Source organism: Anser anser (assembly GCF_964211835.1).
Source record: "Anser anser genome assembly, chromosome: 10".
NCBI classification, from domain to species: Eukaryota; Metazoa; Chordata; class Aves; order Anseriformes; family Anatidae; genus Anser; species Anser anser.
The window spans coordinates 9,909,403-9,927,036 of record NC_139730.1 but is presented as its reverse complement, the minus strand read 5'-3'; the positions used below and the strand labels follow the sequence as shown (position 1 = coordinate 9,927,036).

The 17,634-nt window shown below is 37.8% G+C and overlaps 1 protein-coding gene across 13 annotated transcripts in view; it reads left to right on the top strand.

Annotated features, from left to right (window-relative positions):
• Positions 1-17,634, top strand: part of ADAMTSL3 (ADAMTS like 3) — a 200,663-nt gene that overhangs the window by 170,313 nt on the left and 12,716 nt on the right. For all 13 annotated transcript variants that reach the window (XR_014588478.1, XM_083849612.1, XM_083849611.1 and 10 more), the window contains 4 exons: positions 2,665-3,745; positions 5,642-5,769; positions 6,091-6,219; positions 17,237-17,419. Coding sequence is in view for 12 of the 13 variants with exons in the window: in XM_083849612.1 (XP_083705738.1) it covers positions 2,665-3,745; positions 5,642-5,769; positions 6,091-6,219; positions 17,237-17,419 (1,521 nt within the window). In the remaining variant the exon portion in view is untranslated. The remainder of the gene's footprint in view (positions 1-2,664; positions 3,746-5,641; positions 5,770-6,090; positions 6,220-17,236; positions 17,420-17,634) is intronic.

The window sequence follows — 17,634 nt, the reverse complement described above, 5'->3', positions numbered from 1 at the left end:
CTCCTGCAGCTGTGGATTCAGGCCCCCCTGAAGGGGGAGTGGATAGAAGGCAGGAATATAACATGGCCTTCAGGTGGCAGATGGCTAGCAATGAAGGGTGAAGCAGACTCTTTAGTGTGGTGCACGGCATGTATGCTCTTAGGGGTTCTTGGTTCTCATCCGTGGCTCAGATGAGCTCCTTCATTTTTATTGTCTCATGACAGTGCTGGGGCTTTTTATACTTCATCTTTTACCCTGGGACTAGTGACTGAAGCAGTTTTCTACTTAATATTGGTCCTATTAAGTCAGAACATTCCTGACTCTGAGAAAAAGGAAATAACACCCGTCTATCCCTGAGGTCACCAGGACCTGACGCCCAGCTAAAGCTGCACAGGACCATTAGAGGTCATACACTCAGATGGATTTGTACCAGGTGATAATGAGGTCCAATGGCTCCAGTACAATCTAATCATTAAGTGAGATTTACCTCGTAGAAAAAACTCTCCCAAACAGTCCATTACCTCAGCAGCTGCAAGACTGGATGATACTAAGGATCTAGAAACACTTATGTGGCCTTATATATTTATATGACCTTATATATTTATATGGCCTGCCATCCACAGCTCTGAACTTTGTTTCACTCCTAATCTTGCTCGCCAGTCACCAGTAAAAATATACACACCCTTTAGTGTTGAACTGCTAATGAGAGTTAGTGGTCTTTCTTTTTTTTTTTTTTTTGTCTTAAAAAGAAGAAATGGATGAGACTTGTTAACATATTTATAAGTATGCACTGGATTTAATTCCATGTTGGAATAACTAGTGTAAACAGAGCACAGCCTGAAGTATTTTAATTTGTGTGTTTAAAGTTACACTTACTGTGTCTGTAAGTTGGATTTTGGAAATCGAAGATTTAATATTGGAACATTTCCCTAAAAAATAATATTTGGGGCCCAATAACTTATTAAAAACAGGACACTAGTTTAATAATTTTAGTAAACTGAGTGCCTAAAGCAATTTATTTGTTGTACCATGTGAAATGGTTGAGGGAACCATGTATCTGGATAACGAATACTGATATAAAAGCTGTGTAATTATGAAACCATGATATCCCCACTGGTCTGAACTCATTACCCAAAACATTGAAAATAACCATTTTGTTTTATAAGCATAAGAATGCACTCTAGGGTGTAGTTCATATAGTGTACACACTTATTGAATGCTTGAAACATTTAGCTTTTCACCTATTTCTTCACAGCATATTTGAAGCACATGTATATGAAGAAGCATGCAGTTTTTCAAATATCGTTTGTGTGCCATCAATGTGGTTGTCATTTTATTTATGTACCTACCAAGTGGAATAGTAGTAATGGTTTCAAATTCAGGCAATTGAAGAGCGTTTGTATTTGTGTCCATTTTCTGGCTCATCAACTCATTCTGCACGCTCAGAGTTTTTCTGTCACGTACCAAAAGGCTGGGTCACCAAATACAATTGAATTGTTTTCTAGCGCCCGTGTAGAGTGTTTCCCGACTCTTCCCAGCTGGCCAATTTCATTGTGCATGGAATGAGCTCAGGGGGTGTGTGCCCTTGCTCCCCTCCTAGATTGCTTTCTTTCTCACCTACCTAGTGCTTTTTCAGTCAGATTAGTTCTTCTGATCAAAGTGGGGCACAGTAGTTGCCAGCAGTGAGTCAACACGGTGGTATCTGAAACATTGCGGTCATTCTGCTGTTGCCTCCTGTGTGCCTACCCAGCCACTTCTGGGAAAGCCTGCCTGTGGTGGTAGCATTTAAGCAGCTCCCTGGAAACCTTTCCACATCCAACTGTCTGCAGTAGGATGCAGGAGGAGCTTTGTAACACCCAGTGTCTCTGTACCCTGTCTGCATGAAGCTTTATGCAGTATTGGCTGCTTTTGTCAATTCATCTGATGACTGTATTTGGCCTCTCCAAGTTTTGACTTTTCTTTCTTTCCTCACTTCCCTCTCTTCATTCTTGGCATAGCGCTGTGAACACCTCATCTTTCAAACTGAAGAAATTACCCTCAGTCAGTGATTACAGGGTGGCTCTGCTTGTTACATGTACTGTGTCTTCATTGACTGCTTCTTTCACCTCTTATGTCGCTGTTTGGCTTCAGTCAGTCACACAACAAGCAAGGCCAGCCAACAATTTAAATAACAGTCAAGGGGAGCCTTGCTTTTCAGATGGATTTTGTTTTATTTAGGTCGTTCCGCACTTGACAGTGCTCTAATGTAGGGAAAGTAATAATGTGTTCAAATTTTTGATTCACTTTTTCCATTCCCTTCATGCCTAGTGTTTCTGAGGCAGCAATAGGAAACATAACCATAATAGGATTATGTGTATAATATAAAATAATATATAATATATCTCTGTATACATTTAGGTATGTGTGTACCATCTATGTCCTTCATATAAGTATACGTTGCCTGTATCTTCTCATTGTTGGGAGTTTTGGGGAAGAAGTAATAGAATTCTTGGCTGGAGCAGGGGTATGTTATGGTTTCATGTTGTTCATATTTTTGCATTTTTCTGACTTAGATAAAAGCTCAATATTTTGCAATCTGACTTGAATAAAGTCAGGAAAAATTCCGTCAAACATTCTGTGAAAAGCAGATTTTGTAAGCGTGAGTGCCAATGATTAGATACTTTTCAACACTTAGTTTTCTTTCAGAGATTAAACCAAAGCTTCCAGAAAAGTATTCTGCTCATGGACCTCAGATTGTCAGTATTCACCGAGTCTATATTCAGACGAGACAAGAGAAGCGCATCAATTTTACCATAGGAAGCCGAGCATACTTACTTCCAAAAACATCTGTTGTAATTAAGTGCCCTGTACGAAGATTCCAGAAATCACTTATCCGGTGGGAGAAAGATGGACAACGCTTACAAAACTCTAAAAGACTTGGCATCACCAAGTCAGGGTCACTGAAAATACATAGTCTTGAAGCAACTGATATCGGTGTGTACCGGTGTATTGCAGGCTCTGTGCATGAAACATTTGTACTCAAACTCATTGGTACTGATAACAGACTGATAGAACCACCAAATCTGAGAAAACATGCCAGTGAGACTGCTAATGCAGATCATAACGAGGCCAACAGCTTTGGGGCCAAATGGCATAAAATGAGCAAAATGTGGCAAATGTGGAGTAAGAAGAATGAGCTCTATCTGGGAGACAGGCAAGTAAATGATCAACCATTTCTGAGAAATCTTGAAACCTTTGGGAGTAATTCAGCAGAAGAATTTAGCTCTCGAGAATTCAAGAATAAACGACTGGAGGCAGCAGTTCTCCAAGGTGCCTACAGCATGGACACCGTGCAGTTCGAAGAACTAATAAAGAACATGAGTCAGCTCATTGAAACTGGAGAAGTCAATGATGACTTGGCATCCCAGGTCATTTATCAATTAATTGCTGAATTATCTAGGCTTCCACAACCAACCACTGAAAAATGGAAGGGGGCCCAGGATGAGAAATTTGCCTCAAAATTCACAGGCAAATCACCAAACAGAGCTGAACATTTCAGCACAAAAGCTGTTGATAAATTAACATTTGACCAGAAGGTCCCAGTTATTATGAGGCAAAAGGAAATTCCGGGAGTTTCCTTTAACAAAACAGTAACTGTACGAATTGGAAATACAGTTTTTCTGACCAAGAATACTCATGCTGTCAATCTACTGTGTGAAACAGCTGGTATTAGTGAAGTGAAATATACTTGGACAAAAGATGGGGAGACATTAAAATCCTCTGAGAAGTAAGTAAATATCTTCTTTCAATGAATTATTATGTCACTATAAACTGTTAAAATCCACCCTGCTGTGCAGTGTTAAAACATATACTGCTGTAAAAATGAGATAAGCATGAACCCTGTGCCTTCCATCTTTTTATTTAATTTGTTTTCTTTCAAATGGCTGTCATGTTGTTTTGTTTTACTAACTTCCAAGTGTGTGTCCATTTCCATAATATTACATGCAAGAATTTACTTTTTTTTTTTAACTAGGTTAATTTTGGATGTAGCTATTTTAGTGATCTGCCTTAAACATTTCAGCTGCATCAGAAAATGAACAGATTTATACTCAATTAAATTAAGATGACTATTGGATGGATTTGTTCATATACCAGATACAGTGGGATCACATTAAAAACTTCTGCGGTGGTATAGATGAAAGGCAGTCTTTCTTATGCCTCATCTTAAGGAGGGAAAGTATCAGTTGTGTCTTCATCATCCTTCAAGACAGAGTAAATTTTTAGGTATTTTAGATGTTTACATAACTTAAATTTAAAAAATAATAATAATAAAAAATAACTTTTTTTCTTAGCTTTTTAAAATTTTTAATACTTTAGAACTTGCAAATATTTCTGTTAAAGACAGTGCAGTGCAAAATAATGAAAAACCTGTAATATCTCATTTCAAAACTATACCTGAAGAACAAGTACAGCAAGTGTATTATACTCAGTTGCTTACTCAAGACAGAGCAAATACCTCATTGTTGATAAATTAAAAACTCACCTGATAATACTAACATTAACTTTGTGTGAGAGCCTCTTAGAATTATAGCTAGCTCTTGAGTAATGAAAAAAATGATTCTGAAATTATAAAGACATCTTTGGATATTTCTCAACATACTTAACTGATTAATCACACTGCCAAGAAAAATATACTTCTGCAGGGCTATCAATTAAAGCAAAGACACAAAACCAAACCATTTTTTAAAGTGCAAATGTTTTTGGAACCACGTAGCTCCCACCAGTTGTTTATTTTGTTAACTGTGCATAATTTCCCACTAATTTGTTGCAAGTGATACTTTCGTTTTTCTGGACATCATGGTGTTTTGTTTATTTGTGAGCATCTATTTGATTCCTAATGTCTACTTTCATAAATTGCCTTCATTTTAGCACAGACTGATATTCTTGCCCTTAGGATACATTGGCTACTTAGCTTTCTTTCCCAAGCCTTTGGTGTTTTTTTCCACATTAAGGTTTCTTATACACAGATGCATGTATGCGTTTATACACATATATGTATATACATTTGTGCACTCAAAAACCAGTGACAGTAATGATATTGCATCTGAAAAAGAACGTGGGCAGGTAAGTAGGTTGTGCTGCAATGCCATCTCGCATATCTTGCCCTGAGATAGCAGGCAAGGTGTTCATGACACCTGTGAGTTTTTGGTGGAAGACTTCAGCTTTAATGATGATATTAAAACTAACAAACTAACTACTGTAATTTGGAGTCATATTAGTCCATATATTTGCAGATTCCACAATCCTGCTAAAAAACCAAGCTTGCACTGGAGAAATTAATTTCTTGCCAAGCCTAATACTTTTAATTGTGGTAGTCTGATTTCTTCATGCTGTCATTCCTGAGGGATTCTGGTTAGCCGTAGTAAATTTGCTGTCTTTCAAAGGGCAGCAATTAGGACACAGCTTTGCAGAAGAAGGATATCTGAAGATCCTTCCACACATGTATCCTTTAGCTCTCCCCCTTTGTCACCGAAGAGGAGGCAGAACTGTTACTGCATGCACTGGTTTAGTACAGTAAGTTTCTAAAAAGTTTTGTTGCTGTATCCTCAACTCTTGCAGATAGAAGACTCAGCTGTGTTTGTCCCAGGGTTGTAACCCTTGTCTTTTCTTTAATATTCTGCAGCATGATCCTGGACACCATTGGAAAAGTGCAGATTCAGAGTCCTACTCAAAAGGAACTGGGTACATATGGATGCCTGGTTGTTAATGACTTTGGTTTTGATATGGAAACATCTTTGCTATTGCGTGCAGGTAGGACTTGTAGCATCCACAGAACTGGGGATGTATTCTCTTCATATATAAACACCTATCCCCAGCCCCATTTGATATAGTTTCTTTTGCTAGCAGTCTATGAAATTCTGCCCAATTTAATAGGTAGTAATGAGATGGTCTTGCTCTAAAACCAGAGCAGGTTTGAGCTGAGTCTGCTTTTGTCTATCCCACCTGTATTTTCGGGGTGGTTCTTTGCAAACTGAATTCTGTTCCAAACATGACAAATTTAAACACAAGCTCTATATTTACAAGTCAGATATAGCTTTTAATATTGATTATTCTTTTCCTTTCATTTCAAAGAGGTTCCTGTCATCTTGTCCTCTGTGTTAAATGTTACAAATCTGGAAGCCAGCAATCTCTCTGCTGTTGTTGGAGGTACAATCATGGCAAGAATTGGAGCAAATATTATGATTGAATGTCCAGTGAAAGGTAAGCAAGAACTCCACTGAATTTCCTTGTAATGTTAGAATAAGAAGTTTATATCTTTATATCTTGAAAGAAGCTACCAGCAAAGGCAGCGGATCATTGATCATTAGTCATTTTTTCAGTATGCGTGTCACTCAACAAGTCCTATGTCTTTTCTGTTGGTCACTTTAGCTTACGCATATGTGCTATGTGTTCAGCAGGTTTTCCTTTAGATGTACTTTTCTTTCCATCAAGTGGTCTGAAGCTCCACTAAAGAACTTAAAGCCCAGTGAAGTGAGTCACTATCTTACTGCAATAGCAAGCATAGCCAGCTGACTTGCTCATCAGGGAGCTCTCCTTATCCTTATTTGAGATGCCCATATGTCTAGACCGTTGTTAAAACTGAAAATGAAATCTCCAGCCATAGTTTAATAGAACTTTAAACCTGACAGTGAAGTAAACTTACCTTTTAGAGCCATCAGTCTGCAGCTGCAGTACAGAAGACAAAGAGAAGTGCTGAGCCATGAAAGCATATAGATATTGTCTAGCAAAACATCTGTCAAGCAGCATTAAGGTTAATTAAAAGCTATATGCGTTAAGCAGATCCCTGTTTCATTTTATTTTCTTGTCCTTCTAAAGGAAAGGTAGATATTTTCTTTTTTAATCTCATCAATATTATCTTTTAAGTTTCATTTGCAAGATTTAACTCACAGTGGTGATATTCTGTCAAATATTTAATAAGCGAAGGTCAATCCTTTGTGCCTTATTGAAGAACGTACATGAAAGTGTTTGCTGATAACAATAGACGTTACAATTGAATGCAAAGAGACTTCAGAGAAATCAGTGTACCATTCACATTTATATTGCTGGGGGAGCACGTATCTGAGTGTTGACACTGAACCAGAATACTGATATACCGAGAGAAATATATATGCAAATAGTTCTGCCTACAATAGTGGCGCCAGGCTGACATATGTTAGGACATGTGGCTCTGCTATTCGCTGTTGTACCAAGGCTAATTCTTTGATGAAGTAATATTTTCCAACTATAGTTTGGCAACTCTGTGCAGAACTGACCTACATCTCAAATTCAGCAGAGAGTTAATGTCACACTGTTAATATTAATATTGTTAGGATGGGTAAGCAGTTAGCAATTTAAATATAAATTAATATTTCCACATGGGACTGTGGATTTCCAAATGCTTTAGAATTGTGTATATTACTGAGCCAAATCTTAGTTATGGTAAGACACCAGTGTTGACTTAAAATTGATTTATCTAATTGCTTTATTTCCCATCATTGCCAAGGAAGTGAGTATTACTGCTTGTGAATAAAATAGAGTTTACATGTCTTAAAATTTCTCTTAGCCTAGAAGCAGGAAAACTTATGAAATAATGTAAGCAGAGTTTTTTTCTGATCTCCTTTTTTTTGATGAAAAGTAATACACCACAGACTTTAGTAGACTGAACTTAATAACACTCTATGCTAATGTTTGTCTAATAGGGTGGGACCCAAAAATATGTCCATTTACAGTGTAGTGAGATGAGGACTTTATTGTAAATGTTGATGAAATATCCTGTGAATTATGAGATGAGCAAACATTTGAATCAGAAAAAAAATGTGAATATTTCTATACACTCTGAAAGTTCTGTTCCTACAAATAGATAATGCAAGTCTGCAAGAGCCCTTTTCTCATCAGACGTGTTGATTTATAATAATAATGTGCTTTCTTCTTGGAGTAACAGCCCACTGTAAATCCTTATAATGAATATCTAATGTAAAAATAACAGTAGTTGATTGTGACTAGCTGTCAGCTGAAGATCTCTTAGAATGGGCTGTGACAATAAAGTGATTACAAGAGAGAGCCCTTCTTTGAATTTCATGGAAACCTTGACTAGATCTGGAGTGTCTTTTCCTCATTGCCCATTCCTCTGAACGCTCAGAAAGAAGGATGTATTTTTTTGTGGTAACTTCTCGGTCTATCTAAGCAAAATATTACTAAATAAGTCCGTGTGCCTTCATGTTCTGCTACACACTTACTTGGTATCCATCACCACAGATGACTCACACAGATTTCTCGGTGTCAAGCAGATCCTGCAGAGCTATTGGACTCTTGCTAGCCCACAGCATAGCTGGGCAAAAGAAGTAGTAGCTTATGAAGAAGGTATCTGTGTGCCATGCCACTGACAGAATTCTTAAATTACTTTCAAATTTCTTGGCTTCAATGACTTCTGAGCTCTGATTTTTTTATTTTTATTTTTTTCCCTGTAGGCTAAATAACCTATAATCCTTGTTTACAGTTGTTCAAACCATTGCTTTCTCTGTGCATAAATATATGTATTAAGTTCTACATTTTGTCTAGCCATACAAGATCTAGTCATATTTTCCATTGTGAAACATATGAAAATCATGTATATATGCCAAAAAGGTAAGTTAATTGTTCGTTTAGGAGAGACTACCATGCCAGCTGCAAGTAGGATCAACCTACCCAACAATCTGACAAAGACAGTTGTGAAAGGTAGAGTGGAAGTGATGTTATAGGGAAAGGTCCACTTTCCAACTTTCCAGCTTCCTCTACAGGCTGGCTAATAGCAAATCCTTTAATTATTCAGGGCCAGGAGGAGAACCAAGTGTGTTCTGCCTCAGGGACTCTGGGTTCATTAAGGCCATGTTATGCAGAAAAGCTCTTGCTTGATGGTTTTAATGGAAAGGATGTGAAGTTTAATATTATATACAGCCATCTGACTGCATTTTTTTTTTCTTTTTTTGTTGTTACTGATTTGGTTCTTTTAGTCCTTTTGAGATTCTTTCTTGTGCACTCTAAAAACTGCTTTCAGAAAAAAACATTTAGAAATGTTAAAGAGAAGTGTATCGTAACAAATAGAAGAACATAAGGAACAGGCAAAGAAAATTTAGGTAAATTGCTGAAGCTAATAGTATAATTTTCTTTTCTCTTTTTAATTTATATTAAAACTTTTTTCCACTAATTGTTATAAGCTCATTTTATAGCTCCCACCCGAGCATATGCTAGAAGATATTCATAACATTCTGGACAGATTCATATTCCATTCTTACGGCCAAGAGCTTTTCAATCAACACATATGTTATAAATATCAATACTGATTGCTCCAAATTGCTCTTGGATAACATTTATTGTATTTGCAGAAAAGATCTTCTTGTGATTATTACTAAAATAAACTAAAACTGTCAGATTCCATTTATTGTGAAACCTTGAAGGTTCTAAGTTGAATAGGGGAAAAAAATATATATGTAAAATGTGCATTGTCTGCCACCTGCTGGAGAAAAAACGGAAAGGAAATACTGAGTTAAGATTGTTTAGACTGTAAACATTATATTGCATCTCTAAAATATCTTGGCATAAAGGCTTTTAAGAATAGAAACTTCATCTTGATCCAAATGCTACATAACTCTGAATATACTTTGACTCTAAGAATAACATATTGATTAAAAAAGAGGCAAAGAATACAAAGAACCTGTTGAATCAAGGTCATCTTTTTGCACACACAATTCACAAAGATGGACCAGCTACTTACTGCCGGTATTGGAATTTGAAACAAATCCAGATAAATCAAGAATTTTATTCTCCATCTGTTCCTTCATTTACCTGCAGTATTCAAAATGTAACTTTGATGTTGTTTTTTGTCTTCTATGCTTAACCCCTCAGAAGACATCTCAGTGAAGAATAGCAGTTTATTACATCGGATTCTGGATCTCCTTTTCTTTCCTTTTCTTTCCTTTGTATATTTTTCTAAAAACAACAACAGATTTTAAAGGGATAAGTATAGATTTATTTTATGAGGAAGGAATGCCCCTTAAAATTAGTTAAACGAAGGGGGAATCTGGATGATCGTATGCTTCTTTTTAGTATAAGTACACATACCTTAGTTTTAGTTTGGATATGGCATAAGCTTTATAGTAAGTCTTTCAGTCCTTCCCACTTAATTATGCTTTGCTTTGTGTCTTTGAACAGTCTGGGAGCCTAAAAACTGAATCCTTTTTGACCAAACTAAACTGAAAGGTGTGCCTGCAGACTGTACCTTGGGCTCTGAAATAATAATGGGCAGAAAGTCCTGGGGGTCAGGTGGGACTCACCAAGCAGTCCAAAGCAAACCCTCACCCAAACAGACATCAAATGTGTTTCAGGACCTGAGTACCAAGTATCTCTTTTTATAAGCACATCCCTGATGCCCTTTACATTGAGGAAGTGTCATTCAGTTAATGACATGTTTTTAGTCCTCTTTGTCTACACATCCCCAGCTGCCCATCATTGGACACAAAATACTGGCTTAGACGGACTTCAGGTCTGATTAAGAATAGCAATTCCTGTGTAATTCTTTAATTTCTGATAAATTTTTATTTTCCAAGTCCCTGAGAATGTGTCTGCTTTATGACCATAAATGACTGGGTCCTTGGTGACAGAGCCATGGCTATCCAGTAAAGTGAAAATGCAATCACTAACCAGCTGGGCAAAACTGCCTCTGATAATAGTGCTGAACTGTAGAATTGCCCTGATGTGCACCAAGCAAACTTTGTTGGGGATCGACTAGAGTATTTAGTCCAGCGGTGATTTCTGAGTTCACACTTGACTCAGACCTTCTTATTTAGATGTCTAATATTGTTGCCTTACTTTAATGCCTAGTTTTGAAAAATTTTAGTGTTAAACGTCTGCGGATGGAAAAAAGATCAAGCTCTCTTTGAGCTGACAGCCAGAGAACTAAACAGGATCTGACAGAGCTGTAGCAATGGTGGGATGAGAAGGGGTCTTGCTTCATGAACCTCTCTAAGGAGGTCACCAGATGTCAGTAAGTATATCCAAATCCTGCCAGATGCTGCTGCCACCTAGGAAGAGCCGCTGTTGCATGGCTGCTAGAAAGAGACACAGGTTATGGCTTTGAAAGATTGCGAAAGAGCAGGGCGGTATCAGAAGACAGGAGGGAGGATTGTACCAGGTGCCAAAATGTCTCACTCCAGCTCTCAGTCCAAGTCTATTATTCCCAGTGAAGTGGGCAAGATTCATGCAGGTAATTTTAGTAGCAGCATGGCTTAGCCCTTTTAGTGTTCACCAGAAGTTGATTGCTCAAACATAATTGAGATGATAATAAAGGCAGTTTGCAATTTCTGCTGAAGAAAATATGAAGATGTATAAATTAAAGAAGTTGTATGGTGAGTTATGCTAAATCCACTGTAGGTGTTAGTAAGTGCAGAATGAATAAAGATGACATTTGGTGTGTATATTACTGACCCAGAATCATTTCTTCTGCAAGATGACATGTGCAGTTATCCTCTAAAGTTAGGTAAACTTTTAAAGAAGTGCAGCAAAATGTGATTTGTGCCAGCGCAGTTCTGTCTTGCTCTTGAATGGGAAATACAGAATACTTTATGAGATTCTACATAGCTGGGGGAAAAATTTCTGAAGACATATCCAATGTTTTAGAGCGACCAGTTAGTAGGCCAAGATTTTTATGGTGTGTAATATTTCATAGGGCTTTCAAGGTTGGAGGAAATTTGTTTTTGAACACTGAATATTTTAAGGGCACCCTATAGTGCAGATTCCATTTTTTTCCTTTTTTAAACACGTGTTTCACAGTCCCATCCGGAGCTAGAGTTTTTTTTCCATAACATTTGCTGTCCCAGGGCCACTCATGGTGGAAAATGACTTTTTTTTCATGGAACATTGAGTATTTTAGAGCTGTTCCAGTGCTAGTGGAAAATAACCTGTGCTTGAGGTCAGAAAAATAGATTAAACTAATTTTAAAGTTTTATAGCCACTTAGGTCTATAGAAGAAATTTTTAACATCAGAGGATTTAGATCCATTGCAAGATTAAGATTCTGATTTTTAAGGTATTCTAGCTCTAAGAAGGCCCCAGCTCAGGAATGGATCTTTGTTCATGAAGGACAATTGTAGCCATGCTTAATTTTAAGCATGTGTTTAATTGCATTCTCTAATAGGGATGGATTTAATCCTATGCTTAAATGCTTTCCTGACTTGGAGCCATAGGATATGATTGTTTGATTTTGCTACTAGCTGAAGTCAGTGATGCATCTCGCCTCTGAATCACTGGGATCTAAACTGCACTCAGTGATTCTGAACCTTTGGCTGTTTGGGTGAGTCGATACCTTTGGGTTCATCCTCAGCTACATCTGAGTGGAGGTGGGGTATGAAGGAAACAAAGGTGGCTACAAGCCATCTCATACTTCTCCTCATTCTTGTACTGGCAGGGTATCAAATCAGGAATTCTTCAGCTTGAAAGCAGTATTTTTTTGGATGTAGATAGGGAATGACTTCCCTCCAGGGTTACAAACTGGAAGATTCTTTTTTTTCTTTTTTTTTTTTTTTAATTTTTTTCCCACGGAGAAAGTCTAGAAAATGATTCCCAGAACAATTTGGTGTCTTCTGACCCACCTAGAAAGGTAATCTAATCATTCTGTAGAGGAAGCTTATGTAGATGTGATAAATTTGGACAGTAAGATGAAAGGAAAGACATGCTTTAAAACTGTCCTGTTAAGGACAAATGACAACAGCAGAAACATCTTTAATTCTAACTAACAGAGGGTAGAAAAATAGAGCAGTGAGGAGTAAAAAGTCATTGTAATCAGCTTTTAAACATCTCTGTTAAGAATTCTGAACATACATTTCCTACTTAATACGTCTTCTCTATACAGTCCTGAGCTCTTGAAGACAAAGTGAACGTTATTTTTGTCTGTATAAAGTCCTTGTGTGAATCAGTGTTTGTGTAAAGGAGAGTGAAGCATCTGCATTAAGATGAAACCTTGTGCACAGGATGAAGTCCTCCATAAATCCCTAAATTCAAGTATAATTTCACCTCAATTCACTTTGTCACCTTGAAGAAAAAAAAAAAAAAAAAAAAAACGAACAAAAAAGAATACCTAATGGCTTCTTTTTGCTTATTTAATTTCTCCTTGGAAAAGGGAGAAAGTTGTGGTTTTTGTTGTTGTTGTTTTTCTTTTGTTATTCATTTTGATGGTATGCTTGAACTGTACCTGCAGTTACTGTGTAGGAAAATTGGTGCTTGTCACAGTACTGCACAGTCTTGCCACTAGAAGAATGTGGGAATTGCATACTTTGCCTGCTTTCTCACAGGAAGTGATGGATGAGACTTAACTCAATGTGCAGTGCTGGATACCAGTAGGAAATTTTATTACAGGGCAATAAGCATGTAGTCTAATTTCTAAAGAAGTGTTGAAAATCTGCACGATGGAAGCCTTTTCAACAGAAACGTATACAGGTGACTGCCTGTTGGGGTTGTGCTATGTGCTTTGTGGTGTGAGAAGGGTTTTATGCAAAGCACTGTTAAGCACAGAGACTACTAGAAAGGTAAATGAATGGCTAAAAATAGTTTTTTGAGTATCCTCCAACAGTAAGAGTTTCTCCTGATAGGAATTCCAGAAGTGATAGTATGCAAAAGAACTCAGTGTCTTTCATGACAGTTATGGCAGAAAAGGATTTTTTGCTGGCAGTATAAACATACAGATAAACTGAAGCTGTCCAGAAGAACTTGAAATGTACATGCTGCTTTACTCAGGAATGCAAAGGAGCTGGAATAGAATGGATGGCTTTAATTTTTTCTCCTGTCTGTTTTATTTCTTTAATCCATTTATAGGGTGTCTATCAGCAGATACGATAGCACCACACAACTTTTTTTTTTTTTTTTTTCTGGCCAGATTCTGTTCTGCATCTCTCTGGATGCGCAGCTCTGAAAGCTTTATATAACATTTGAGCTCTCCAGTTTTGAGTTTCCCTGAAAGGCAGGGGTAGAGGCCCCTGCTATCTAGCAAACAGCCACATCCTGCCTGCAGCGTGCAGAGCCATGCCCTCTCTCCTCCCTGCATGCTGTACTCCAGCAGGATAACACAACCTGTAGCAGGTCCCTGAACTCTTCTCTGAAAGGTGTTCTTCCATTCTTCCTTAGTTCAGGAAACTGAGGGTTTGCTTACTCTTAATGGCAGCCTACCCAAAACCACCTGTAAAGGGATGCAGAAGGACTTTGACTGCAATTACCAGTTGTTCTTCAGCAGATGATCCAATATCTCCCAGCTTTGCTTTCAGATAGTGCATTGTTTTCCATGTAATACAAAGGCTAGGGAGAGAAAGGGAAAATGAAATGCAAAAACTTGAAGGGTCCTCAGAAGTGACCATGAAGAGGCCAACTCAGAAGGAGTCAACGCCCAATTCGCATAAAAACTTAGATAAGATCTAACTTCTCAAAAATTTTAGATAAAGTACAATACAGAGGTGTTCTGATTGCCATTTTCACTGCTATTTTCAATGCGATCAGCTCAGATTTATGGATGTCCTCTGAAGGTACCTAGATAACATTCGCTGTGCTTTGTAATAACAGTGTGTGTTAACCAGACACTGCTTAATAATGTTGTTTTCTCCATGATATTTATAATTGATCATTGTAAGTGCACATTTTTGCCTCTTTTTCTGTAAGTGGCAGCACCCCGAAGATTACTTAGATGGATTAACTGTGCATTTCAATCGGACTGACTGTTGGACTGCCATGTGGAGCTCTCTCCTCACCTACGTTCCTTAGACCTACAATTTATATTTGTGTGTTTACATTATTCATTTTGGCAGTGATCTGATTTACTTATGTGTGTGTGGTATTGCTTGCTCATTTCTACTAAAGAGAAATATATACAGCTTCTTGGAGAGAAGAAAAAAAAATTGAAAGAAGAGAAATCACTTGCTAGTAACTTACATTGACTTGAGGGTGTGTGACAGCTACTCGATTTTGAACCTCAGTGGAGAGCCAAAGCTATTCTGCAGATTTCTTCTGCAAACTGAACTCCAGTCAAGGTTTTAAAAGGCTCAACATCCCCGTGAATGAGGGAGAGGTAGAGGAATAGAGACATGGCAATTCTTCCGGTATAAATACTAGGATACAACCCAAATTTGGAAGAAAGACACATTTTACTTAACTTAAATCCCAGGAATGTGGTACATTTTTGAATACTGTGCTGCAGGCAGAGGGAAGACTATCATGGGATGATATTTTGGGCTGAATTTTGATAGAGGCCCGGGTTAAAAGTTAAATTTGAACCTTTCCAAATATTTTATTGTTTTTGTGTATTGTGGAATTTAACTTTAAAGCTTTTAACTCTGGTCCCATCTTAACCATGCTCTTTCTGACATATTTTTGGCTCTGATCAGCCTGCAGGACTTTGGTGCCAATGAGGGTAGTCTGGCTGCAAACCTGTAGGCCTTGGACTAAAACAACTCCGCATCCTCACAGCACCTCCTCAGTCCATCTGTATAGCCAGTATATATGCTGGAATGGCCATGGAAAATACACTGTAAAGGAAAAATGTGTCTGAGTATGATACATTTTAGCCAGAAAGCTGGGGTATAATGAAAAAAAGACCCTTAGAACAGGACCTCTTCCTAATTCCAAAGGGATTTTTCGATGTGGCATAAGGCTTCTCCTGGAAACTTGAAAAACAGCCTGGTTTTTTGGACTCTTGTGCACTCTGAAGATATGTATCTTGTTTTTATACATTTTTACTGAGTAAAACACAATCTCATGAGTTTAAAAGCACTGAACATTTGCTAAATTGCCTAGAATTTAAATTTGTGATTATGCAGGAGAGCCTTTTTTTCTGCTGTCTTTCTAGACAAAAATGGTGCGGGGAGCTTTTTCCTTCAGTGCAATGGCAGGATCCAAAAAATATGTCTGGTTCCTATTACAGTAAAGGAAAAACTTGAGGTGTGCATTGAAAGTGCTAAGCCAGTGATTGAAATGTTAAAGTTGTTCCTAAAGGCTATTCCACATCATGAAGACATCATCTGAAAAGTAATACTGCACAATGATCTGTGAAGCAAGGAGCCTGAATTAGCATTCAATATGGCTGAAACTTCCAAACGTCCCCCATTTGGGTCAGCTTCCCTAGCAGAACCCATTTTGGTAGTCTTCAGGGAGCACTGGTCAATATATTTAGACAAGAAAACAGAGCTCAGGCAAAAGGCACTTCAACTGCTCTGACTTGTGCCTTGTGTATTCACGTGCCTCTGTGGCTCATCACTGTGCCGCGTTATGTCAGACTTACCCCACCATTTATCCAGGATTTTGGAGCCTTCAAATAGTGCCTCATCTGCGGCAGCTCAACTGGAGCACAAATAAGGTGGCTGATCTGCCAGCTTGCAAGATATCCTTTGGAAGGCAAATGTTTGAGGAAAATAAAATATCTGTAGAGGTCCTTCCACAGAGGTAATACTGTGCAATTGGAAAAATCATCTAATTAAAAATAAACATCCGAAGTCATTTGTGGATCAAAATTTAGAATGACGAGTACAAGCTTGACAGTAGGAAAGGGATAGGCCTTTGGCTTTCTGTAGAGTGGTAAATGAGAGTGCTTAACAGCTGAGCCCCTTGCACTGTTGTTAATAGCTCTTTCTGTTCCTTTTCCTTCACGCTCCATTGTTACAAGCTGTACTTATGACATCCGCTACAGTATGTTTTCAGGTGTTTTTTGGGGTAGAAATTGGCCACATATTCTCTATTGTCTCTTATAAATATATAAGTTTTTTTCCTTCAAGAGAAACATTTTGTCCCAATTTATTTTTCTGCTATACTTTTTAATTAGAAATTGGATATTCATTCATTTCTTCACCCATTCTGGGATGCAGATAGTTGTGTTAATTGGCCCTGACTCGGGTTAGCAGTCTCACATATTTTGATAGAGAGATACATGAGCACATTGCTTTTGTAGGACTGGTAGCAGTTTTTGAAACTGTTCTGTGAGCTTACCTTGCAGTTCTTAACCTTTAATCTCTCTGGGATGCTGAATTATTTGTAGGGCTCCAAGTAAGCAGTTTTGTTGTGAGTGGAAAAATTACTTGTTTTGCTGTGATATTGTTACACTGTCTGTGTAGACAAAGGACACTTAAGACAAAAGACAAAGGAACTTAAGATTCTTGGATTCTATGGTAGCAGTTAGCAATATAAAATATACCATTTATCTTACCCTATTGTTTTTAATTGTATGTATTTAAAAGGTGTTCCCCAACCAAACGTAACGTGGTATAAGAAGAAAAACTTCCAACAAATCAGTTCTTTCTTGCCTTTGAATGGCTCTTTATCTCTGAGGAATGTTTCCTACGAAGATGCAGGAACATATATTTGCAGAGCAACTAATGTGCTCGGAAAAGCTGAAGCTGCGTCTGTGCTCCACTTAACTGGTAAGTGCTGAATGAGAATTCCTTACTGCTAACAGTCACCCACTCTTATCATCAATTTTTACTGATTAAACTATTTGGGTGGGGTAAGTGGGGTGATATTTAACACTTAATTACGAACTTGGAATTTTTTATTTGATCTGACTCCCTGGGATCTGGTCTGATCTCTCATTTCCTGTAACAGTGCATCTAGGTACAGATGGACTGACTTGTGACTT